This window comes from Polyodon spathula, chromosome 8, assembly GCF_017654505.1.
Source record: "Polyodon spathula isolate WHYD16114869_AA chromosome 8, ASM1765450v1, whole genome shotgun sequence".
NCBI lineage: Eukaryota > Metazoa > Chordata > Actinopteri > Acipenseriformes > Polyodontidae > Polyodon > Polyodon spathula.
Genome location: NC_054541.1, coordinates 15,433,929 through 15,461,313, shown reverse-complemented (window position 1 = coordinate 15,461,313; position 27,385 = coordinate 15,433,929). Strand labels below are relative to the sequence as shown.

Sequence of the window (27,385 nt, the reverse complement as noted above, 5' to 3'; positions counted from 1 at the left end):
TTTGCACCGTATTTTTTCCATGCTTTTCCCATTGTTATACTATGCATTTACCCTAGTTTGCCATGATGTTGTTGTTGTTGTTGTTGTTGTTTTTTTTTTCGCTTGCTTTACAATGTTTGCCTATGCTTTAGCATGTTTTCACTGTATTTTATTACACTTTGCTACTCTTTTTATTGTGGGAAACTTTTCTAAGGGTTGAAAGGAAGAGTGTAAAAAAATACTCTGTTGTAGAAGTGTTTGAAATTTTTTAAAATAGAAACTGAGTTAGCCAGTTGTAGTTTGGTCCTATGGTAAGATGACATGTTAAGTCAGGGGGTTACACAGGTAATATGATAGCTTAGTTTTGACCAAAATTTAAAGCTATGTGCAATGTGGGCCTACACCCTGTTGACTATCACTTTTATTATTTATTTTTAAATGTGTCTTAATGAATCATAGCTGCTATGTCTGTCCTCACTGTTCTTTTGAGTCTAATACAAGACTTTGCACTGTAACCGTAGCAACTACAATAGGCTTTGTCTGGATGCCAGATCTGGGCCTAGAGCTCTTTTTTATTTTTATTTATTTATTTATTTTTTGGTTTCTTTATTGCACTTAAGCTGCTTGTGTGTTGAAAAGTATGTATCTTATTTCCTGTTCCTGTTTTAACTCTGCAGTGTGACCAGATTCATGTGACTGAATTTTCACATCACAGAACTCTCTGTAGCTTAAATTAAAATTTGGCTGGAGTCACAAACCCTGGTTAGCACTTACAAGAAAATATAGAGAATGAGAGGAGGCAGTTTATCCCACTTTACTAGCACAGCATTTATCAGAACAAAGGGTCTAATTTTAATAGAGCAGAACCCAATCTTGGACTACCGTACCCAATGTACCATAAGATACTGGAGCCCAAGATTAGTGCCAATCAGGGTCTGTGAGCCAGCCCATCGCATGCTGTTTGTTTTGAGAGATGGCCATGTCGGGTTACCAAATGTCCCAGGAAATCTTGGATTGTCCCACTTTTCAGCCTTCTTTTTCTGTCCTGGTCAGAAACAGTAAAATTGTTAAATCGTCCCGGTTTTGCTATTTTGTATTCACATTTTTTATAAGTGCAAAACTGCAGTGTGCTCAGCAAGTTGACAGCACAGTCATTTGTTATACCAAATAAAATAAAGAAACATATGGATGACTTATTTAAAAATTAATATTCTGTTTAACTTCCTGGACCATGGCGTTTTTTTTTTTTTTTGGAAGTGCCAGCAGCTAAGTTACCATTTTAAGTTAGTCCCGATTTTGTGTTTTGATTAACACAGCCATGTTCATAACTGATTTAAAATCCATACAATATATAAATGCACCCAATGTTTATTACCCCCCCCCCCCCCCCACCCCCACCCCAATATTAATGATGCAGGTCACTCGCTTGCAGTCTGTATGTCATTGCCATTCTGTGGTCCTCTCGTTTTGATCCTCAATAATACACCATGTCAGTTCTGGATGTTTTCCATTCCTTTCTTTTCTAGACGGATTGAGAACTGCCAGAGTTCGGATGAGTTCTACAGCACAATGGGGTGTCTGGCCCAGGAGATGCTGGAACACAACCTTATCAACTCCAGTGATCTCATGCAGGTCAGTGAAGCGGTTCTTCGTTCTCATTGGATGCTACTGTTACTTTATTTTTGACCATTATCCACGGTTTAATTTGTGAAAAAAAAGGTTTTAGTGAGAAAGATGGATAGCCTATTTGTTTCCAGGCCTAATTTGTTTCCACTTCTCTCATTCACTTCATGGAACTGGAAAGTTTTTTTTCATCATTTGAAAACTAGCAATCGCTTCTTTTTCTATTTTTTGCCGAAAGCATAGGCATGCATTTTAAAGAATAACAAGATATGGCAAAGCATATTGATAAACTTGGCAAACCAGGATAAACAATGCTAAATGGAGAGTATAACCGTGGGGGGGGGGGGAAACTTTTTTAAGGGAAAGCTTGCAGATGATTAAATAGGTAATGCTTTAACACTAGAAGGACCGGAGATATACTCATACCTAGAAGTCCCGTAGCAGAGAAACAGTCGGATGTAATTATTTTTTTATTTTTTTTTATTGAGTAAGCCACAAACAAACATCAACAACTGAAGCATGCATATATATATATATATATATATATATATATATATATATATATATATATATATATATATATATATATATATATATATAAAAATGAATGCATTTTATTTTACAAAACAAGAAAAAGTAAATAAATAAACATCTGAACAGACACCTGTAAGTTCTTCTTTGTGCATTCTTTGTAAAGTACCCGGAAGTTGATGGCTGCTAGGTCCAATACATTGTAAAACACCTGAACAGACCACCATCTGAACAGCAACTCCATATTTTGTTGCGTAGATAAACTCCACAGTCTCTGCTATTTAGTTTTACTAGTCCCCATGCTAATCGACTGACCAAAGCAGCGCAGCTGGCAACAGGCTCCAGCCTTCAAAGGGCTGATTGAAAACATAGACTATCAGTCATTCTCTCAGGTAAAGAGTAGACACTAATCTGATTACAGCTAAACACATTGCCAACTGGTAAATTATAAATAATAAAGTAGAATACTGTTCTGTATAATCAAAATACAATTGTTTTCTGTGTGGCTGTCAATGTGACTGCTTCCTGGGCTTTTAGGTATATGTAATATATCTCTCTTATTTCTGCACTCCTGCGATTCATGCTTTGAGATTATTTAATACATACGGACAGAAAGGTGCATGAACGCGCAGCCCCATGTGTGTTGCACGACTGGAGAAAATTACATTTTAAAACCAAAAAACACCAAAGTGACCGCCGCATGGCTTTTAGTGTTAACAGATGCACATCCTGCTAACGTCCGTTCAACCACTCACTGCTGTTAAGCACTCATTTACTTGCAATGTGGTTTTAATTGTAAAATTTAGAAAAACTAAGATGAAAAGCTAGTTTGTAGAAATAGAACAATTAAAAAATAATTAGTGATAAAAATAAAATCAACCCGCTTTGTAGGATCCCATTTTTCACAGTACATGTGACGTTTTCTAATCTGCATTCCGAGGGCAGAGTCCTAACGCTGCGGGAATGTGTTCCTCTGTAGCACACACCCAGTGAAACAGGAAATGGTAATAAAGGTCACTTCATTCTGCTGAGGCAGGAATTTCAGATTTCAGAAAAGCTTGTGCTGTTCCAGCTGGAAGATGACCCTCTCTTGAGATTATACAGGAACATCTGCTTCCTTGAAAACTGAGAAGCACTGGTTTATCAAAACCTGCAGGCTGAACTTCACACTCCTGCCACAAGCCATGTCTGCGCATTGGGCCAGCAAACCCATTCCAGTAAACCTTACCCATTATGCTTTTAAGGTCTTGCAGTTTCCATTATAAAAGACACGCATGTGGCTGGTTTCACAAACCCAGATTAGCACTGATCTTGGGCTGCCTAATGATTTTCATTATAATAGATATATATATATCATATATATATATATAGAGATACATATATATATGTACATATGCACATATATATATATATAGCTATATATATATATTGTCACCAGTGGCCCGGAAACGCAGAAATTTAAACATACAACACACAATTAAATGTGGGTATTATATAGATATATAGATAGATAAATGCATGGGATATAATGTGGGTTATGAGCACGAGTAATGTAAAATGTTTATAATGTGTGTCACGGGAGTGCACTAATTAATTCACGTGCAGATGTACCGAGACTCCAGGGTGACTTGATACTAACACTATGACTTACACCAATGTGATTTGGTTCCTGGGTAATTTTTGTTCCTGGGTAGTAAGTGTTATTTCCTAATTGCTTATGCCTCAAAAGTATAGAAAATGGCTATTATTCCCCACAAACTTTGCTTTTGTGACCAGGACAGTGATATTTCAAAATATCACTATTTTCAATGGGAAAACGAGCAAATGTGTGTCTTTTTGTTCACATAAAGTCAGAAAATAACAACATGAATCCAAATTACCATGTATTTATACTAAAGTAATACAAAAATGACTACAAAAGATTTAGAAGTGAGTAGTTTTTCGAGATTTACGATTATACTGTACATACAATAGCAGTCGAGTCTCGGTACAGATGAAAGGTGAAAGAGGAAGTAAATAAAAGTAAAAGAAATCAACTGCTATGAGTGCTGGAAGCACCAGCGCCGTACTTGTTTTGTGTTTAGCGTTCGTCCACCCTGTTTTGTTAGTGTTGTTTGTTTTGTCTTTCTATTTACTTTGGCCTAAAGTGCTGTGTCCTGTTTAGTCCAACCTTTTTATTTTCTATTTGTTAATTTATTAAATGCTGAGCGCCAGCTTATCTTCACCAAAACTCCATGTCTTTGTGTGTTGTCTCGCTTCTTCCTGGTCTGTGACATCACCACGCACCTGCACATTTCGACCATCCTGTCACACATGGAGTCCTGCGTGGGATAAACAACGCCTCCAGGAGCCGGACCAGGAAGGAAGGAAGTGCGTGTTGTTTTTTTGTTTTTTTTAATGGAAGGTTGGAGAGACGGCTGCAGGGTGCTGGAGGAACTCCTCGGCGGGCTGGAGGACCAAGGCTGGTGCCTTGCCTGCGGGGTGTACGGGCACACGGTGGTTGTCTGCCCCTTCCAAAAGGAGAAGGAGGAACTGGCCTAGGAGAGGAAGGTGAGGAGAAGAAAGCTGCAGCAGCTACAACAGCAACTGCAGCAACAGCAGGAGGAGGTTGGGGACGACGGCTTTGAGGCCTTTTTCAAGTACGGCGCAACGGAGTTGTGCCCTAGTTGTGGGGTATATGGGCACACGTTGGCCCTGTGCCCTGCACAATACGCAGAGGGGGAACTAATGCCAAAGTGGGAGGAGCCCAAGCATCCAGCACCCAGACGGGGGGGACCGCGACCGTCCAGTGCCCAGATGGGGGGACCATGGGAATCCATAGCCTGAGAGGGAGCTGTTCCCACCTCCACCAGCAGAGGAAGAATACCTGCTGCCTCCACCTCCACCAGCAGAGGAAGAATGTCTGCTGCCTCCACCTCCACCAGCAGAGGAAGAATCTCTGCTGTCCCCATCTCCACCAGCAGAGGAAGAATGCCTGCTGTCACCATCTCCACCAGCAGAGGAAGAGTGCCTGCTGGTTTTGCTTCCAGAGCCAGAGGGAGAGGAGCCATCACTGTCGTCTCCAGCGCTAGGAGAGCCGCACCAGTCCCCTGCAAGTGAGGGAGAGCTGCACCAGTCCCCTGCAATAGAGTGAGAGCTGCACCAGTCCCCTGCAATAGAGGGAGAGGAGACTACACGCTGCTTCCATCTTTGTCACCAGGAGACTACACGCTGCTCCCACCTCCGACACCTCCGCTGGCAAGAACAGAGCAGCAGGAGCTGCCTATACTTCCACCAGCAGAGGGGAATGCCTGCTGGGTCCCATTCCACCAGCAGAGGGTGAATGCCTGCTGGTATCACTTCCCCCACCATCACCATCACGAGGAGAGGAGCTGGAGTTGCCTCTGCCTCCATCACCACCAGGGGAAGAGGAGCAGGAGCTGCCTCTCCCTTCACCAGAAGAAGGACCAGGATGGGATGCTGGCATTCCTCAGCAGCCACTGCATAGCTTTTTTGTTAGCTACAATTACTTTATGGGAAAACCACTGACAAATGTCCCCCTCCATAGTTAATGGGAAATTTGCCCACAGTGGAAAATACATACGATAGCCTCCTCTCTTCAGTAACCTGGGTCTCAGTCCATACTGTGCCTACTACATGCTAGCACTGTACTACTACTACTGTTAATAATGTAAATGTGGGTTTGTAAAGAAACCTGTAATCACTGTATTACAAAGTCTTGACATTTAGATTTAAAATCGCAAACAGCAGGTTGAGTGACTTTTTTTAAGCCCACTGTATTTCCACTTGCCATTTGAAGAACAAAACAGCAAGAGTTTTCTTTTCCCTAATGACCTGTGGAGAGCTGTCCCTGTGCAGACGCGGTTTGTTTTTTCATGTCTGATTGTCTGCATTGGAGCATCCCGCCTGGTTATTTCTCTTTTATACTTGCAAAACATCAATTTGCTTGACAGTCTTCACACATTAACACTATAAATGGACCGTTCAATAACGCATTTACTATCGGCTTTTATCTAGAATAGGGAGCCTCTGTAATACAGGGAAAGGTTAATGAGCTTAAAAGAAGAGGTTACCAAGATTATCCCTTGGGCTTCAGGAATATTATCGCTGGCAGTGTGCAGGATTTTATTCTTCGCTTGTGTGTTTTTTTTGGGTTTTTTTTTTAACTTTTAGCAGGGATGTGCTGATTTTTCCAGAATGCTAAATTAAGTAAATTGATGCCCCTGCTTTCTGGTAGTGGTGTAATCGACAACCTAATCTCTAATTCTATTATCGTGTAGGCATTTATCAATGACAATCTATACTTTGACGTTTTATTTTTCATAGTAAAGAACAAACTTTTTTTTTTTTTTTTTTTTTAACATAAGATCCAATGACTAAAACACTGTTGTGCATAATAGTTAAATGAAAAGGCACAAATTGCATTCAAATTAGAACACTTCTGATTATAAAAAAAATAAATACAAAGGACTTGAGTTTTTAACAACAGAAAAGTATATATATGCGTGCGTCCGCATCAGATGTCCCTTTAACATTGTAATAATAATAAACCTCATACTCCAGTGTTGTGCTCCCGGGTTCGTGCCTGCCCTCTGCCTGTGTGTGGATTGCCTCGCCATGTGTGATGTGCCTGCTATTGGAAAAATAAGTGTGCTCAACATTCGTGGGACACCCTGTATGTGGTGCATCTACTGATGTAATGATAAAGGAATTATCAATTAAAAATGTATACTTCAACTTTATTTACATATGCAGTACAGCATATTTTTACATTTAAGAAATGATTAAACTAGTTTCACTGCAAAGTGGTAATACTGCAACATACAGTGCAAAGAAAAAGTTTGTGAACCCCTTAGAATTTTCACATATGTTATTAGATTTTAGTCTATTTACCTATTATTAGGACAGATAACCTGATTAAACAAATAACACAAAAACATGATACTTTTTCAACATTTATCCACAAATGATTCAACATTCAGTATCCATGTGTGAAAAAGTATGTGAACCTTTAGATTCAGTAACTGGTGGCACCCCCTTGAGCAGCAATCACTTCAACTAAGCGTTTCCTGTAACTGTTGGTCAGTCTCTTGCATCGGTTTTGAGGAATTTTGGCCCATTCCTCCTTACAAAACTGTTGCAAGTCAGTGACATTTGAAGGTTTCCTTGCATGGACAGCTCGCTTCAGGTCCTGCTACAATATTTTGATAGGGTTTAGGTCCTGACTGACTAGGCCAGTCTAAATTGCGGAATTTCTTCTTCTGCAGCCATTCTTTTGTAGATCTGCTTGTATGTTTAGGATCATTGTCTTGCTGCATGACCCACTTTCGGTTCAGCTTCAGCTCACTGACGGATGGCCTGACATTCTCCTCTAAAATCTTCTGATACAATGCAGAATTCATGGTTGTGTCAATGATGGCAAGCCGTCCAGGTCCTGAGGCAGCAAAGCATCCCTTAAATCACACTCCCACCACACTGCTTGACAGTTGGGATGAGATTCTTCTGTTCGAACGCAGTGTTTGGTTTTCGCCAAACATAACTGGGGCCAAAAAGTTCTACCTTTAACTCATCTGTCCAGAGAAAATTGTTCCAGAAGTCTTGTGGATCATCTTTGTGCTCTTTGGTGAACTCCAGACGGGAAGCAATGTTCCTTTTAGAGAATAGTGGTTTCCTCCTGGATATCCTTCCATGAAGACCATTCTTGTTCAGTCTGTTTCTGAGAGTCATGAACACTCACATCAGCCAAGGCGAGAGTGGCCTGCAGATTCTGGGATGTTACTCTGGGGTTCTTTGTGACTTCCTTGATGATTTTCTGGTTTGTATTGGAGAGATTTTGGTAGAACGACCGCTCCTGGGTAGAGTGACTGTGGTCTTGAACTTTCTTCATTTGTAGACTGTCTGTCTGACAGTGGATTGATGGAGCCTCAAATCCTTAGTAATGGTTTTGTAACCCTTTCTAGACTAATGAGTGTCAATAACTGTTTTTCTGAGGTCCTCAGATTTCTTTTGATTGTGGCATGATGTGTTTCCAATGACTGATCTTTATATAGGATGGGGCCTCCAGTTCCAGTTCCTGATCTTTATATAGGATGGGGCCTCCAGTTCCAGTTCCTGATCTTTATATAGGATGGGACCTCCCAAACTTACCCCTGAAGATCTACCTAATTATTTAAACACCTGATTCTAATTATCCCCTTAAAACCAGGGGTTCACTTACTTTTTCACATACCCTGAATCTTAATTACTCATTGTTTGTCTAACTCATACATTATTTTGTTTCAAAAGACATGGAATTGTTTAATATAAACCATATTGGATATTTAAGAAAAGACCAGTTTTGAATCAAGAAGGCTATCATGGTAAAATTATGGAATTTCCATAATTATCACTGGGGTTCATAAACTTTTTCTCGGCATTGTACCTGCGCATGAACTCATGTTAAAATGATACAAAATGTGTTTGAATAAGTAAAGACAGTTTGTCACAATGCATGATACAAAGGGCATTCTTTTAGATTCTCCTGCCTCTTAACTATATTTAAAAACAATGTACAAACACACGATTAACACCAATACACGTGGAAACAATACACAAACAGGTACTTAATATTAACACTGTACCTATTAGTTAAATTAAACATCTTGAACTAAAGCTGACAGAAACACTTTTTGTAAGGATATGTCTGCACAGTATTCACTTTCCGATCACCAGGTAAGACGCTTGCTAATTCACCTTAAATTTCATGAATGTAACCCTTGATGCAGTTGCTGTACCCTTTGTTGTGTGCTTTTAGGAAATCATTATTCTCGTAGTTATAGATTTCTTCCTGCTTGTTGGAGGCACACAAATCATGGATTTTCTCCAATATCAGTGGCTGTGGTGTGAAGAAAGTCCATAGCACTAAAAGAAGCGCACACACAGGGTTTTATTACAAACCAGCTACAGGAGTCTTCAAACTGGTTTCTAATTTTATGCACCGATTCACCATTATGTAATCTAAGCTCGACAAATTTAAGGACAGATGATCAATAATCAATGCATCAATTAATTGTTGCGCCACTACTTCCTGGTACCTGTATTGTAGGTCACTTGAAGTAATCGCAGCTAGGCCACTGGAGTAAGACACTACAAAAAATAACAACAGAATCCTCAAAGCTAATTGGACTATACACTGAAGCCCATTATGCACCTTTATTTATCCATGTGAAGCAGGCAAGACGCTCACACCACCACACCAAACAACATCAAACACAAGAAATAAGGAGTACAAAAACACATCATCAAATATACAACATTAAATGCAGCAGTGTCTTGGCAGGCACAGATGTGGGACTACAGTTGGCTCAAAGCAGCCTCAGATATTAACTGTTCTCATTTGAACTTCTGTTGAAACTCATTCCAGTCACTGGCTGCTGCAAACTGAAATGAGTGACGACCAGAAACTGTTGATGCCCTGAGTACTGGTTCAAAGAGGCTGTGGAGTAATTGCAGAAATTTGAGAGGCCAGAGAGCAAGTGACTTAGTTCTGTGATGTAACAACTGAATTAACTGTTTACAGAAGGAGACACAAGTGTGTGATTTCATGTGTTTCAAACATGGTCCTGCCTGGCAGTGCTCCAGATAAGCTGCGTCAAATGTTCTTTCAAACTAAAATGTACAGTAATGTATCCCTGTTCCTTTTCAAAGCAGCTAAAGTGCTACAGTAATGCACTGTGCGCTTCAGATAAACTGCATACCGGGTGTTGTACACATTGAAATAGGAATTACTTATGATATTTCAATTTAATGCGTAACAAGCAATTTTGCTGCACAGAATTAGTTCAAATGTTATCAAGCTTCTTGTACTTCCCTGGTTCCTGGCATCTCAATGGTCAGTTGTTAATATACTGCATGTGGTAGCGAGAGAAATGAAGGGACAGCTTGTAGCCTACCTAATTGCCAGAAATAAGTGACCAGTAAGTCTGGGTTTTCAATAAAAGCAAATAAGAAAAATTTTGTGTTTTATTTTTTTTTTGTACAGTAGTTCAATTTTCTGCATAACAGAGTATGTGGTCTTCATTCCTCTGGTCTAACAAAACATATTCAAACAAGCCTAGTTATACCTAACCTGTGCTGACATCATTCTTCAACAGTTCTTTTGTAACTTTTCCAGTATAGCTTGGTACTCTCTCGATCCTTCTAATAAAAACTGGCAATTATAAAAGTTGCCCATAGTAAAAGCACAGCACAGTGTAATAAAGCATTGTAAAGAACAATGAGGTATAAGAAACGTAAGAAAGTTTACAAGCGAGAGGACGCCATTCGACCCATCTTGCTCGTTTGGTTGTTAGTAGCTTATTGATCCTAGAATCTCATCAAGCAGCTTATTGAAGAATCTCAGGGAGTCCGCTTCAACAACATTACTGGGGAGTTGGTTCCACAATCCCACAATTCTCTGTGTAAAAAGTGCCGCCTATATTCTGTTCTGAATGCTCCATACAGGTAAACTATGGCAGTGCATGGTATAATCCCAGGAACAGCATGTGAAAATGGCACAAATACCATGATAGCCTTGTATAAGGGTGTGTGCTTTGTAAACGTCTCTAACGGTTTCCCCACTCAGATGGTGTACTCCATGGCTGTGTTCCCATTCCCTCACCTGGCCGAGCTGCGAGAGAAGTACACCTACAACATCACCCCCTTCCCAGCCCCTGGGTGAGTGTTCCTGCACCAGGGACCGGAGTCCCACACTTACATACAGTTACCTGCTTTGAAAACAGACTGATCGGGAGCTTCAGTTATTCAGATTTATGTAATGATTTACCACTTTTATTAGTGCTGCAAGAACTGATTATTTAATATTTCGGATTGAGCTCTCCATAGAAATCAGACGAGGGTCACTGGTGCTGACTGAGCTGAGTTACCATTCAGAGTGAAAAGAGTGAAGAAACTGCTGCTTGGGTTAGGGTAAGAAACCCAAGCAGCTTCTTCACTTGCTTCCCTTTGAATGGTAAATGGGCCCGATCGACACCAGCGCCCCTCACCTGTGGAGAGCTCAGTCAAGCAATTTGCTACGATTTGGTGACTGCTTTTCTTTTGAAGAATACACAGTTCATGAATACAAGGATGAGGTCATGGAAAACTTTTAAGGGATATTTCGTGGTATTTTGTCTCGTCCAGAAATAGAGACTACGAGCTTGCTACCTGTACACCGAGGCTAATTAAGCACATATTAAAACCTGCAATGGGTGAAACTGCTGTTCAATAGGAGTCTTTTATTTTAATCCCTGTAATGTTTCAAAATGGATTTGCCCATTAACTGCACTTCTCTTGCACTGGGGCACTCATTTCATACATCCGTATAAGTAATCATAGTCTTTCTTTTAAAAGTAGAAGATATTTAATTAAAGCTCTCTCACGGATACCAATTCTACCACTTAAAAATGGGGTTCTTGTTTCATGTTTGTTTTTTGTTCTTTGTTTTTTTTAATGTGCTTTACCACACCTCTATGCTTTACCATGCTTTCACTGTGCCATATTACACTGTGCTATGCTTTTACTATGGGACACTGTTATCCGGGTCGCACCCCTCTCTGTAGACCAGAGCACATGGCTGATGCTGTGCTGCTGTTCTTGCAGGAAGCTGGGTAAGAGCCGAGACAGTGACGAGGAGATCGATATCGACGATGAGGATTCACTAGTCAACGCTGTGGGGTGTCTTGGGCCCTTTAGTGGCCTGCTGGCCCCGGAGCTGCAGAGATACCAGAAGCATCTGACAGGTGATCTACTTTAGACATAGGAAAGTGGAGCCATCTAGTGGCTGTATGGGAAACATATGCATACTGTAAATGGTTGTAACCTGTTGCTTTCTGACAGCAAAGCGCTTGGATTGTGGTAGTGAGAGTGGAAAGATAAAGCAAGGCAGTTGTTATGCATTGTGGCTAACGGATTGCTCGTGAATTGTACTTGCCTGATTATTAGAAGTTCACAGTGGAGCCGCTGGCCACGTAACAGACAAAGCAATAACACACAACAGGGTGTTCAGATATGGTCCAATATTGGCACACCTAATCCTTGTACAGTTGTGGCCAAACTTTTTGCATCGCCCTATAGAATTAACTAATTTTGCTTCATAAAGTCAAATGAAAACCTGCTGAATAATATTACGTTAACATGTGAATTACAATGCTTTCATATCCTCTCCATATACTTAACAAAAAACTGGCAGTAATTGAAAAATGTGACCTTTTTGAAATCTAACATGAAATACTGTACTACTATTATGGCTTCTGATAGACTTTTGCGACATCATTTTGTAGTTTCTTTGATTACATGATGTGAAATAAAAGATCTAAATTATGTTATAGTTTCTTGCAAAAACTCTAGTGTGATATACAGTACTGTTCAAAAGTTTGGAAACAACAAATAATTTACAGCAAGACTAGGGGTGGGGATTGTATTGCCTGTGTTTCCTTACTCGGACCCCTTACTTACTAAATGCCCTGGTATCTGGATGGATAATCATCGCCTCTTTAAAAATAGGCTAAATATTTTAATGAGCAAGACATCTCACAAGTAGAATGGTCCCCTGAAATGTTCTCCTTTTTATAGGAAAGCAGCATAGCTGGGAATGGGGAGTTTGTTGTCGGATAACTTCACTCAGACTACTTGCTCACTAAATATCTTGGTATCTCTAAATAGAAAATCATCTCCTCTTTAAAAATATGCAAGATATTTTAATGAACAGTCCCTCCCACAAGTGCTGATCCACTTACTACCAATGCGGAGTGACCAGGTATGACATTCTCTCTTCATTTTACCATCTGACGATGCACATTGTGCAACATCCCGAAATCGTAACAGAAGCATAACAAACCAAGAGGCACTCCCGTGGGCTAATGAGTTTTATCAGAGAATGTGCCGTGCTGATTAAGCCTTGCGTTGTTGAGGCACAGCGGCTCTGACTTGCGCCGTGTGCCTTGGCAACCCCAGCAACAAGTGAAGTACAAGGGCTTTTAGAAGAGCTTAACACAAGGACAGCAGTGGAGATGAACCGCTTTGATTAGGGTTATTTTATTATGGAAGAGGCTGATGCGTTAACCATGACTCCAGCACACTGCAGAATGCCAAGGCAACCAAACCCAGTGACCTTGTTCGCTCTGGGTGAAGCAACATGGTAACGCTGCTCTGAACAGGTCTGTGTTATCAGGCCCTGGAACAGGAACAGCTGCCTGGCAACTGGAACTTCTGGCTCCAATGAAAATCTTCCATTTGTCTTTGGGGGGTCGTGGCTTACACACACGTAGGATGTGTGTGTGTGTTTGTATGTGCGCTCGCTGATCCGTGCCATTCCCTTTGACTGATCCAGTGCCTTCCTATTCTCTCTCACTGTCTGGTCTCCAGATCACAAGGAGGTACAGAGCCTGCGTTCCAGTAACATTGCAGAGCTGAGCCCCGGAGCCATTGATTCGAGCCGCAGTGAATACCAAGCCACCTTCAACAGCATGATGATGGAGAGGATGACGACAGACATCAGTGCTCTCAAGAGACAGTACTCCCGGATCAAACGAAGGCAGCAGCAGCAGCAGGCTAACCTCATCTATATCAAAGCAGGTAAGTGCAGGGGAGAACACAAGAAAAGATTTAGCTAAACACATTGCTGTACTATACTGTACATTTATATACACTACAGTTATACCTTTCTCTTACATACACTCAGACATTGATAATGGGTTTGTGTAAAAGGAGGTATAATTGCAGTGTACACTTTTTTTTTCTTTTTTGTTTTATTTACACAAAAGGTTTAAATGATGAAAAGATTGTTTATTTCAGGACGTTTCAGACAAAAGCCCTTCAGCTGTGTGGAAAGAAAAGTAAACAGTGCAGTCAACGTGTTGGGATATGTGAAAAATAACCAGTACTGTGTTTACTTTCCTTTCTGCACAGCAGCTTTGTTCAAAAACTTTTTTAAACCTTTTGTGTACATCTAAAAAAAAGAAGCCTTTTTCAGTTTTTTCATTTTATATAAATATTATTTAACAGACCAATGTTTTGACATTTTCCCCCTCAGATTTTAGGATTGTTTTAAGTTATGTATGGTTTTATTCAGGGCTTAAATCCCCCACCCCCCGACCCAGCCCAAACACATCTTTAGAAAAAACAAAAAAATAGATAATTAAATAATTACATTTATATTATTTTAAGCTGAAGCAATATGGTTTAAAGGCAGTTAAGGTGAAGCAATTTGGTTTAACACATTTTTGTTTTTCTGTTTCAGTAACCAACTAGGACATTTACATACAAGTACACTTAAGTAAAACTTCAAATAAATAAGAGACTTGGAAAATGATGGCAAACATAACACACAGTCACGGAAAAGTACACAATAAAAAAATAAATAAAAGCATATTTTTGCCTTACACAGGTCTTAACTACTTAATTATAATAGGTTATCACCATGATAACCCAAAGAGCTATACCAGCTGCATATGCTGAGCAGTTATATATAGTCATAAGCAATATTTTAATGATATTTCACCTAATAGAAGTGGAGAGCCAGATTAGCACTAACCCTGGACTACACAATGTTATTTTAGGTAAAGCAGTCCAAGATTGGTACTAATCAGTGTCTGTGAAACTAGCCTGCAGTTCTGAAATTCAAGCATACCCCTGTCTAACAGAACTCTCCTGATTTCCAGGACTGATGATGATGTGCTCATTACGGCAGGTCCTCTTTGGGACACATGGTCTGTTAACGTTCCTAACATTTCTTGTTTTATGCATCCACCCATTGGCTTCACTTCCCCCCCCCCCCCCAATCAGGAACAGAGGAGGAGCCTAACCCTGGGATCATGAGTGATCCTAGCAGCCAGTCCCGGAATGGCATAGAAAGTTAGTGTTCAACCTTTTCATATTGGGAGCTGGGAGTCAGAATCATATGACATGAATCTAGTGGTGAAAGTTCACAGTGACAGCGATGTGTGCCGAGACTGGCGGACATAAAGATTACACATGAGGGCAGACAGGGTGTTTTGGTTTTGGCTTATTGTTTTAACATCAGTTGGGGGACCCAGAATAGTAACAGAGTTCCCCAAAAATCTGAAAAACCTCAGAATGTGTCTTTGCGCCACCCTCCCTCTCTGCAATTCCTCGGTTTGTTTGATTATGGAGGGTTTTCAGAGTCAATGTGTCTCTTGCATGTATGTCAAATTGTGTCATTGAAACTGCTATTTGTAGTTGCGTCATTAGCAACTAAGCACCTGTGACTCAGTTACTCAATTGACATCAGTATTTAAACTTTACAACACCAGCTATGTGTCAAAACCAGGTATTCCAGCTAAAAATAAAACCTGTAATGACTCAAGCCTGTTCACACTGGGAGTCTTATTCTCAAACCCTATTCTGTTCTCTTGTACTTCAGAATCACTTTAGTGGAGGATCTCCTGGTTGTAGCAGTGGTGGTGGATTTTGTCCTTATGCAGGGACATTTAAGTGATTGATTTTGTGTGTGTTTCTTTCTGGGTTTCACAGACAAGGGACCCACCACCAGCCTCCTCACATCTCAGATCCATCATTCCCCGGTCATGAACCACCTCCTCCTGGGCAAAAAGCTGAAGCCGACCCAGAAAAGCCCCCGGAACAACACTGTGCACATCCCTGGAGCCAAACCAGCCCCTCTGCCCCAGGAAGACATAAAGACCAAGCTCAACTCCCCCTGGCGCACACACGTCCGAGTCCATCGCAAAAACCTGGCCAGAGCCCGGGGCCAGCTAAATTACGGGGACACCATCGGACTGATCGAGGAGCCAGGGGATCAGAGCCCTAAACCAGGAGGGGATTTACCACATGGAGGCTCTGAGGAGGGGAGTAGAGAGAAGGAGGAGGGAGAGGAGAGAGAGGAGAAGGAGGAGGAAGAGGAGAAGGAAAGGCCGGTTGAGAAAGCCGACGGTCAGTCCCCATTGCCAGCTTACCAGGACGCCAACATCACAGAGGTTCAGCACCAGCTGGAAGCTCTGGAACTCAGCCCCGCCACCGCTGATCTGGAGCAGCCCCGGTGCCAAAGGAAAGTGTCCGACTCTTCCAGCTCAGAGAGCGGGGGCTACAGCACCACCAAGACCCAGCCCTTCTGCCCTTTCCCCAGTGTCAAGCCGCCCAGGAAGTCAGCCGCGGCCAGGAACTTAGGACTCTACGGGCCCACGTCCCGGACTCCCACCGTGCACTTCCCTCACTTGAGCAAAAATGTCAACCAGATCTCCAACGGAGGCAGCGGCACCAAGAAGCGGTGATGAAACAGTTGTGTGTCAGAGTGCAGAACGAGGCTTTGAAATCCATTCCTGAACACTGTTTTAGCACCAGCAACGATGAGCCCTGTTCACAGAATCAGGTTTTAAAGGCCTGGTTTTGTGAAAAGTGTTTAAAAATGTTTCATGAAACTCTGCTTTGAACCAAAAGGTATCAAGAACTGCAAACTTGATGTAACTCATCTGAGCGGGCTTCAAACAATCTCCAAAACAAAACACTCAGAATTTTTAATAGTCCTGTTTTGTACAAATATCCAGATTATTACATAGTGAGGAAGATCGCTGTGTTCAGTAATTGTTTTTTTTTTTTATTTATTGTTTTTTTGTGTTTTTTTTATATTATTTTTAATTTAATTTAATCGGGTGAAGTAACTATGTATCTTTAGAAAGCTTAAAGTAAAGTATACAAAACTAACTAAATGACTCCCTTAAATCCTAGCCTAATGTATAACCATCACTTCTTAGGTCAGTTTCCTGTGTAAAAGACGCACACCCCATGTGGTAAATGTGTATTTCATTTATTTAATGTTATTTATTTTTTTATTTTTTTCAAAGCTATGAACAAGATGTCAATAAAAGTGAAATACACATTTACCATTGTGTCTGTCTTTTAAAAAAGAAAATGTACAAATGAAGTGGTGGCAAAAACATTTGGGGACATTTTATTGGAATTTGTTTTGTTAGCGCTGTGTACTTGAATCTGCTCTTCCTGGTATCTTATTACTTCCTGTGTCCCTCTCATGGAAACTGCCTTTAGCAGAGGAAGTGTTAGGGTTCCAGGAAGAAGGATGTGTAAACGTTCTAAGGCTTCAGAGTTCAGCTTGTAATATCAGCCCAATTCAAGCACAGTGATAAGGGGGCTAGTGATAATGTTGCTGATGCTAATAACAGGTAATGGATTTGTTAAAAGCCTTGATCCTCGCTCCTTTCTACACTAAAGGGCCTTATTGTTGTATTTTTGTTCTAGTCTTAATGCTTCACAACTGGACACAGCTTCTTGTACAATAACACTTGCATCTATATCCCGGCATCATCCTTGGAGGAGAGAAAGATGCACTACACTCATAATTCCACTTGTTCATGTGGCAGAGCTGGGAAGCATGCCTTTGTCATGCTTCAGTGTGTATTCTTGCTTTACATTGTGTTTGGCACACTGGGCTTTTAGTGATGGGGTCCAGGAAGCAGATTTTCACTGTTCAAATCCCAGCTCCTCCACTGACTTGCTGTGTGTGACCCTAAGCAAGGGGGGGGGACGGGGACGACGGGGATGACTGCCCATCTTACAATGTAGTGATGTCTGTCCTTCTGAAACCTCGGTCAAATCGGCAGTATTTTTTAAAGTACAAGTGTCTATGAGATGGGAATTTTACCAATGTGTGATGGCCAAAAATGAAATATTTCCTGTAGAAGTTGGTTGACCATGAATGGAACTACCATAGCAGCTGTATTTGTAGGAATAACCTTCTCAATCGAATCCTCAGCACGGTCATCTTTATGATGCATCGCTTCTCATAATGACAAACAACACACTGAAGCGGTTTAAATATGGATTGAAAAAATTATGCAAAATAGAAAAAAAAAATGACCTTAATTAGCACAATTGCCAAGGTGTGGCTCCACTGGATTCGCTACACAGGAAAAACCAAGAATGTAGAAATAGACAAGATCTGACAATGTACTCGATATTGCTTCCATTAAAGATTAAACAACTTCCATAGCAAATGTTTAATTCCATCTTATATTCTCTTGTCAGGTTTGCAGAGCCATTTATTTTTGTGCTTTCTGTATATCCATGTTTGTAGCTTTTTGAAGAATAAAATCCTATGCTGCAAAAGTTTAAGGTTAGATAGCCTAGTTGGTCCACAAAAGTCTCTGAATGTAAAGTGCTGAAAATAACCTTAAATTGAAGGAAGAAAAAAAAAAAGTTTAAAGTGGGGAGAAAAAAAAATCCTTTAGTGCAATTTTGCGTTGTGGTTCTAAATAAATGGGGTTACATGTGAAAGTGCTACATGGTCTCTCATTGAACAGAAATAAAGGACTTTCTGTAGTTTAACTGAACACACTCAAGCAACAGATTAGGGCTGCAACGAAGGGTACATTTTGACCTTCGACAGTTCAGAACACATTCCCGAAGGAAGGTTCGAACTTTCGATGGTACTAATTTGCATAATTTACTGGTGATGTCATTATAGCTACCAGTTTATATTTGATTTAAAATCCTATTATCTTACAGGTAATCCATATAAATGGAATAAAACATTCACATGTAGTTTAAACATATATAGAACAGTAATCATGTATTTAAATAAAAGTACACATTGTTTATTACAAGTATTTGATGCTGCTTGCAATATCAATCAATCAATCAATCAATATTTATTTTATATAGGGCCTTTTATAGTGAACCACCATCACAAAGCTCTTTACAAGACCACGAAAAACAATGCAAATACATTGAATACAGGGAACTATAGGATGTGAATTCTAGACATTGTGGATGCGTGTGTCATAAGAATAAGATACAGTGAAAAATCTGAAATAGCAATTTAGACAACAGCTAATAAGATATCAGGCTTAAAGAGGATAGAAAGCAAGAGAGAACAAGTGGGTCGTGGGAGTTGATTTGAAGCGAGGTACTGTGGGAGCTTCACCCACTAAAGCTGGGAGAGAGTTCTAGAGAGTTGGAAACATGAAGCTAAAACAGTGTTTTCTGAGTGTGGTGCACTTTTGCTTGGGGATAACAAGCAAGCCAGACTCAAAGGACCTCAGCTTGCTTGCAGTAACATAGCAGGTCAGTAGGTTGGAGAGATACTCTGGACCTGTGTGATAAAGGGCTGTCACAAAGACCAGAACCAGGAACCAGGAAATAAACTACAGAGAGGTGGGGTTTGGTGAAGCTGAGCGATTGTTCCCCCTCAGTATTTAATAGCGAAACACAAAAAATAAAAGGTTGAAAGACAAGCAAGACACAGGACAAGACACTCGTAGCCAAAACGAAAAGTTAAAGAAAACGGACCTTACAGAAAAAACACGGTGAGCTTGTATTTTAACTTTTAACTATTCTTATTACCTCCGTCTCCAATCCCGTTCTCCACTCACCGAACACACAAAAACCCAGAGTGAGTGAAAACATGCTGCTTTTATACAGCTGTACCAAGACTCGACCATTTATATCTTGTGTACCAATAAGTAGACACCAACATTATCACACTACACATAACATACAACACAAATAAATAACCCAGGGGTGGGACACTTTGCCGCAATACCTTGTAGGCAAACAGGAGAATTTTGAAAGTAATCCTGAACTTTACAGGTAGCCAGTGCAGCTAGGCAAGATGGGGTAATGTGATCATATACTTTACATCTGGTAAGGATCCTAGCAGCTGCATTTCGGACCAGCTGCAATCGGTTTATGGTATGTGATGGAAGACCACCATAGAGAGAGTTGCAGCAGTCAAGTCGAGAGGAGATGAATGCATGGCAGAGTATCTCTGCATCCTGGAAGTTGTAAACGCTGCCCTGAAAGGCGAAGCAGAGATATTTCCTGTGCTGTGGACGAATGGGGACGTGAAAATACGCGTCCGGCAAGTCCACCGTGGTAAACCAGTCGCAAGCCCGGACAGAATGGAGTATGTGAAGATGAGTCAGCATTTGGAACCTCCTCTGTTTCAGAAACCGGTTGTGGATTCCTGCAGGCCGGAGATCTGGAGCAACGTGTGTGACAGCAATTGCAAGTGCGTGGCCAGGGGGCAGTACAGCAACTCTGGTCGGCGCTGTGGGTGAGGGAGGCGCCACACAGGGGGGCCATGGCCGGAGCCAGTGGGGCCTGTTGCCTCTCCAAAAGCTCCATGATCTGGCTGATCTGAGCCTTCATATCCATGATATCCCGCACATGCCAGGACTTCTTCAACAGAGGCGATGGAGAGCGGCTGCGGGTTGACATGGACACCTGGGCACAGGGAGTCTCCCCAGAGGGGCTCTGTGACGACATCATGAGGCGTGGCTGGGAGGGGCCCACTGCGGGTGATGGAGAACGCCCCCGTGCGACTCTCCAGATGACTGGCATCACTCGAGGCTGAAAAGCCTAGCAGATGCGGCAAGAGCCTTGTAGGGTTGTAGACGCGTGCTTGGGGCTTAAGCACCAGGCACACATGATGTGTCTGTCCTCCTGTGAGATATTAGTCCCACAAGCCTCACAGGCATGGAAACCAGCCTTGCTCTACATTGCAAGCCTACGTGCAACGTGTACCACGCACCAAGTGCCCCAAGTACTGTGCAACGCTGGATACTATGCGCATCTTGTGCACCGAGCTACCGTGTGCACCGAGCTACCGTGTGCGCTGAGCACCCTGTGTGGCGAGCACCGCGTGCGCTGAGCACCGCATGCACTGAGTGCCGTGCAGCACCTGTCTAATGTGCACCGCGTGCACCGAGAAGCGCTTTCATCGAGCAACGTGTGCATCAGGCACTGTGAGTACCGGTATTGAGCACCGTGGTAACTAAGTAGCATGGGCTGAGTCTTACACACCGTGGTATTTAAAAAACACGGGGGCAGTTATGCAACTGTGCCTACCCTGGCTGCATGGTCACACACCTGAGCAGCGTGTAGCGTACAACAGGGGGACAGGGCTGAAGCCGCTGCGGGCGATTGACTGGTACAACACAGTAAATCAATATACAGTAATATACAAAAATATAAGATATATTACAGTATAGATGGGGGAGAGCACACCGTCGGTTGGATTGAAAGCCTACACAAGGCTGCCACAGCCTGCGTACGTCTCAACTCAGCAACGGGGCAAGCCTCGGTGAGGAGTATATGGTGTGGGTAACTCAACAGTGGGGACAAGGCAGGCCCAGCCCGTGGAGTAACAGCGCTCTCCCAAGTAAGAAAGGGTGAAAAACACACAGTTCTTAACAACAATACTTTTCTGTTTCACAGTCGACTAAAAGACGACAGACAGAGAGAAGCAGCCTGACACGCAGAGCAAGCAGGTGCTGATAGAGGAAACAGATAAAAACAGCTACAACTTAAGAGCTACTGATTCCGGGAAAGTGGCGGAGCCAGCTTTCAGCACGAAGTGCAGGGGAACTAGCAGCAACTCCATGCAATGCTTTTTAAGAAGGAAAAAGGGCTCAATGCAACACAGAGAGTTCTTACTGTACCAATCTTCAATCTTGAGAAGCGAAAAGAGGATGAGGCTCCTCTGCGTGACGGTTATGTACCTTCGGTGGGCAGGACCTTTGATAGAAAGAGGTCATTGACACCTACCAATAGGCAGGTGTATATCCCATAACAATGTTTTGGTGGCCATCTTTGAATTGAAAGAGACCCTTCCACACACATTTTGGGCAGTCTCCTTCAATTTAATGTAAGATAACAACTCTCCATGACTACTTGACTTTCTGGAAAACTACTCTGCAAATGCACCCTGATAAATGTTTAGAATGTTTTGTTATCACAGTCCCAGAAATCCTATCCAACTTGATCACATTTATTCAAGGTGCTGTTTTCATGGTTAAAAAAAAAATAAAAAAATCGTGGATTTCAATCATTTATTTCAAGAGCAATGCTTTTTGATATATGAACCCTTTACTGCCCAGGGTATGTTCCCGTACTTAATGCCTATTTTTCAATGTCAAATATACTGGACACTGGGCTGCAAAGGGCTGAAAAGGTCCCCGGCTTCACATCAACAGCAAAGCTGTGTCATTGCAAGCCTGTGAACCAATCAGAGCGGACTTCAACTTGACTTTTCTCTTCAAAGAAACCGGAGCAGTTTCAACAAGTCACATCTGCCTAGGGGAAGTTGGATCCACTTTCTTTGACGGTGAAACACACACCTTACAGGAAATGTACACGTGAATCACCTTTTTGTTTTCTACAAAGCAGGAACGAAATGCATTCTAGCTATCAAATACATTTTAAATTTATTTCAGATGTATTGTACTGATAACCATAAGATATTTGGCTGCATTTGTTTGTGATGTGCTTATTTCAACAGCAGAGGGCAGTAGTGTGCTTTAAAAAAATGAAAATAAATAAATCTGGTACATCAAAGCCAGTCCAGTTCAGGAGTTTTGGCACCTACAGTAGCTGTGGGTTCCCGTGCCAAAACATACAGTCCAACCAATGATTGAGCCTAAGGGAGACAACTTTGAGTATTGTAGGACTGCATTTAAATCATATAGAAAAGGCACTGCATTCAAATCAATGGACATTTCACCATTTCATATGTGAGTGAGAAAATAAAGAGTTAATTTAGGGGATTGTGCGATGTGTTAATTCAGGCACGAATGCATGCCTTATAAATGTGATCAACATCATTTGTTACAATGGAATACATGGAATGAATACAGCCAATTTGCCGCCACTATTTGAATGTGTTACCATTTAATACAGTTTGAGGTTCATTAAACTTTTCTAGACTGTTGCCTACTTCTAGGATACACAATCTCTGTGTAGTAAAGGCCACACCTCTGTCTGAATGATGCTTTACATGTAATCATTATTCTCAATCTCTTCAGATAGCAATTAAAAAGGCGTTGACATTTGTGAGAGGTTTTGACGAGCCCATACGTAGCTTGTCCAGTGCTTGAGGCAGATTCAAATTCAAGATATTACATGGTTTGTATTTGCATGGTTACCATGGAAGCCTTAAAAACTGTTGTTTTATGCAATGCTGTTTCATGGGAACTGCCCCAGGGGGAGGGGGAACAGGTGTTGATTTCTGCGCTACAAAAAAATGTAAAGATGTGCTTTTATAATTACAATTTGTTTCCAATTCCCATTCAAGTTCATCCCAAACAGGCTCACTCTGATTGAGACGTGACGATCCTGGCGCCACGCTTTGTTTTTGTTTAATTTGTTGACTGTTAACAAGTTGCTTACCAACACATTAATAAATCTGAAAAAAATGGTTATTCATTTTATATTGCCCATTTTAATCATACCTGAAACCTACATAAGACAAAGGCATACAACTATTGCACTTACTTGGCAGACTGTGATATGGTCTCCTTCTAATTGCTTTTATAAAGGAAAACTATCAAAACAGAAATACAAGTATAGCGGGGGTGAGAGTGAGTGTGACCTTTGACAGTCAGACTCAGACCCATAAAGTACCACTCTCTCGATAAAGGTAATTTTTATTTGGAGAACAACAACAACACAGGTACCAAAAAGACAGCTTGAGGAATAAACAGTCAGACCACAAATTATTGCATTTAAAGTAATATATATTTTATTGTTTTAATTACTGTAGCCACTTTGTTTTTCTCTTTTTTCTTTTTAAAAGCACGCACCATAAATGACAGAAATTATCAACTTTCCAAAAATAAATGAAATTGGCAATATCCTAAAATCGTCCCCTTTACTACCATCTAGTTTGTCTGTAGTGCTGTCAGTAACAGTTTAGTAAAAAATATTGCCTCTAGTTATACAACTTTTTAGAAAAAGCCAATTCTCTTTTCACCACTAGAGGTCGCAACTGATGTCACTAGTCGACCACCCAGCACTGGGGACAACTAATGCCCAAATAAAAAGCAATGAAATTACTGTACTAAAACGAACAAGAAAATAAGACCTTTTGGTCTCCAGCTCAAGGGCATTGGCCTAATTCGTTTCCCATGACACAGCAGTTTTATTCCAGCAGACTCGTCACAGCAATACTGGTATATAGAAGGATGTCTCTAAAAACAACCAACAATAAAATACAAAGGTTAAAATAGTTTAGTTGGTCTTTTCTGTGTGCACCATTCACTCCCAAAGCAACCCAGTAAAGAATATCTTCAATACAATGCTGTGAAAAATCGTTATATCTTAAAAACTATTAAAACATGTAAGTCTCGCTACTTGCCCTTTGCTTGGCTCTTCTTGTCCGTCTTGTTTCCTGGTGTGTGCATCTCTCTAGCTGCCATTAACTTGCTGATACAGGTCAGAGGGCGATACAAGCCGACGCGTCACTCCATCCTGACTGTAAATCTTTTTATAACCCTAATGCCTGTGGTGAATTTTGCCGCCAATCAATATCAAGGTATAAGTATAAAATAGCTTTTGTTATTCCCTATATCTTCTGGGACCCATTTTTTTCTCTCTGGGAACGTCTAACCGGGGGCTCTTCCGGTAGTGGGTTAACTGCGCACATATTGGCTGGTCTAGTTCTGGGTTTTGCATCACAGGCTGTGCTGCTTCCACTGCAGGAGTGGCCTCTAAAGGTACTATACAGGGTCGTAGAAGGTTGCAGTGCAGCACTCTTTCAGCTCTTCCTTGTCTTTCTGGCTTAACTCTGTATACTGGGATTCCTTTTGTTCCACTATCACATAGGGCAGTTTTTCCCACCTATCTGCCAGTTTGTCAGCTCCACAGGTCCCTTTTTTCATGTATCCATACCCGCTCTCCTACAAGCAAAGGTACTTCTTTAGCTGTACGGTCATAGTATTTCTTGCAACATTTAGCCTTCCCATCCAGTTTTACTTGCCTCTCCATAAGCCAACGGAAACTTCTCATGGTATCTCTGTATCCACTCGTCATGGGTACCATTGCCAGTCGGCTGAATGCTGCTTTACGTGTAATCATTATTCTCAATCTCTTCAGATATTGATTAAAAATGCGTTGATGTTTGCAAGAGGTTTTGATGAGCCCTTACTTAACTTATCCAGTGACTTGTGGATGATATGGTGTAGTCCTACTTTTTCTAATACCATAGTACTGACACAATTGCTGCATTAGGTGCGACTCAAAATTTGGGCCCTGGTCTGAATGGAACCGAGCTGGGCATCCAAATGGCTCTATTACATTATACCAAAGAGCCGTAGTTGCAGTCAATGCAGTCTGGTCTTGCGTAGGGACAGCCCAAGCGAAACTAGCGAACATATCTGTAATAACCTAAATATTTTGGTACACATCGCTTGGCCTGCCTCAGGGCTATACATTTAGATTTTTAACTGCTGGCCCCTAGGGCCACTGAGCTAGTGTTTTTACTGGCCCGAATGCAATTTTATCTGGGTCAGTATATTTATATATTTTTTCATGATGGTTTTTATTTTCACTATGTTTCTGAATGTGTATGGTAACCAAAGAGAGCCCACATCTCAAAAGAAAGTGGCTAAACAAAGCCTTTCAATATATGTTACTTCAGCCATTTAAACATGTATATAGCAAGTGCTAAAAGAAGTACGTTAATCCAAACTTGGGTAACATTGAAATTAGAAAGGTAATTTAAAGTTATGATGAATATAAAGACCTACTAAATGTTAAGCACAACAACACAGTGACTAATAAGAAAGGGCAAGATACTTGGAGCTGGAAAGGAGTTCTTTTTTAACTCTAGACTGCTGTTCAATGTAAAACATCTACTGTTGACTTTCTATGCCTGGATGGAGTAACGGCAACTTTGCACTGACCATTGAAAGTACAACCAGGTAGCCTTGTTTTGAATTATTTACAGGTTATTGAATAAACAAAGTAACTTGACTTCAATTCATCTGATGTCAGTACTTGGTGGCTAGTTGTAATTAGTAATGTTAAACTGTTGTAATGTTGGAATGTATTTTCTATTTTGGCCAGGTTACAATATTTACACTAAGATTATGTGTAAATAGTATTTGTTAGAATTAAACAGATGTAGAATATTTAGGTTGCTATATGATAGGTATATTTTTCAGAGTAAAGCGTTACTAATGTAACGCGCTACTGTAATAATATTACATTTCTTAACAACGAGTTAATATAATGCGTTAGAGTTTTGATTTCAGTAATAATATTACAGTTACTTTCCGTAAAGAAATAAACGAGTGTTTTCTCGCTACATTATATGTTCTACATCTAAATGATGTGTTGTTTAAATCGGAAGCAAGCAGCATTAAATTCAACAAGACTTATTTACTTATGTGCACCATATCAAAATCATTATACAAGTACACACAGCATGTAATGTCTATGCAGCGGCACCACTTGGACTGTTTGGTAATTAAAAGAACATAGCCTACCGGTATTGAAAAAATAACCCCATGCCTTGTAGTGTACTGCAATTGATGCGATACAACAAAGATTACTAAACGTTGAACCTACAATTTGAAGAACTCAAATTGCACACACAGTAAAAATGAGGACGGATTCAAAAACTTTTTTTTTTGTTCAAAGTTCATTTAGTTTAATACAGACAACAGTGACCATAAGCCTTTGCCAAGATTTCTGCTTTTTTATTTTGTGTTTCCTGATATGGGTGAGCTAGAGAAATGTCACTATTTTAATGTCTGCGTTTATATATATAATACATAATGAAAGGCTATCTTAATTAAAGTAAACGATTAAGTGCTGTTAGTTTTGTGAACTGTTATAATGAAGCCAGCAAATTGCAATATTTAGTTTGATTTTACAATGTTAATTTATTTTGTATCTTAATAGCCTCCGTGAGCTGATCCCTGGAGCCGGCATTATACTTAAGCAATCAACACCAGACAGAGGGATATCTACATCATCAGGTGGAAAACAACGCAAACGCGATGCAGATGGATCACATTAGTTTACTGCAAAGCTGCGTCTAGGTTGGTGCTTATCTTGGTGAGAGCCGAGTTCAAATCAGAATGAAGTTCAACATCTACTCTCATGTAATGGAAATCGTAGCTAATGAGAATGCTGTGAGGAGTGTGAATTCATGCAGGAGATGTTGTGGAGTGTGTAACGATCCCTACTGTGCTTCCATTTTATTTTTATTAACTGTTTTAATTGTAACACAGTTTAGAACATACTATAGGCAGATTACTTTGTTTTCTATTATTGCTGAGCCTTTGTAATGAAGTCGCTGATTAATAAAACGTGAGTGGAAGCAAGATAATATCGCCCAGCCTGATTCATTTGCAGTTGTCTATGCTACTGACCCGAGAACTAAGGTAACCCACTTTCTCAAGAAACGAATAACGACCAATACATTACTTTTTATCAGTAACAACCCCTACACTGGTTATTT

The 27,385-nt window shown here is 40.8% G+C and overlaps 1 protein-coding gene across 4 annotated transcripts in view; it reads left to right on the top strand.

The window, feature by feature from the left end:
* The window catches only part of LOC121319505 (TBC1 domain family member 30-like), a 40,736-nt gene extending 22,955 nt beyond the window's left edge, over positions 1 to 17,781 (top strand). For 2 of the 4 annotated variants that reach the window (XM_041256993.1, XM_041256996.1), the window contains 6 exons: positions 1,506 to 1,611; positions 10,736 to 10,827; positions 11,752 to 11,891; positions 13,516 to 13,725; positions 14,935 to 15,003; positions 15,643 to 17,781. In XM_041256993.1, the coding sequence (XP_041112927.1) occupies positions 1,506 to 1,611; positions 10,736 to 10,827; positions 11,752 to 11,891; positions 13,516 to 13,725; positions 14,935 to 15,003; positions 15,643 to 16,397 (1,372 nt within the window). In that variant the 3' untranslated portion in view covers positions 16,398 to 17,781. The remainder of the gene's footprint in view (positions 1 to 1,505; positions 1,612 to 10,735; positions 10,828 to 11,751; positions 11,892 to 13,515; positions 13,726 to 14,934; positions 15,004 to 15,642) is intronic. The other 2 variants (XM_041256994.1, XM_041256997.1) reach the window with 1 other exon arrangement.
* Positions 17,782 to 27,385: the final 9,604 nt, after the last annotated feature.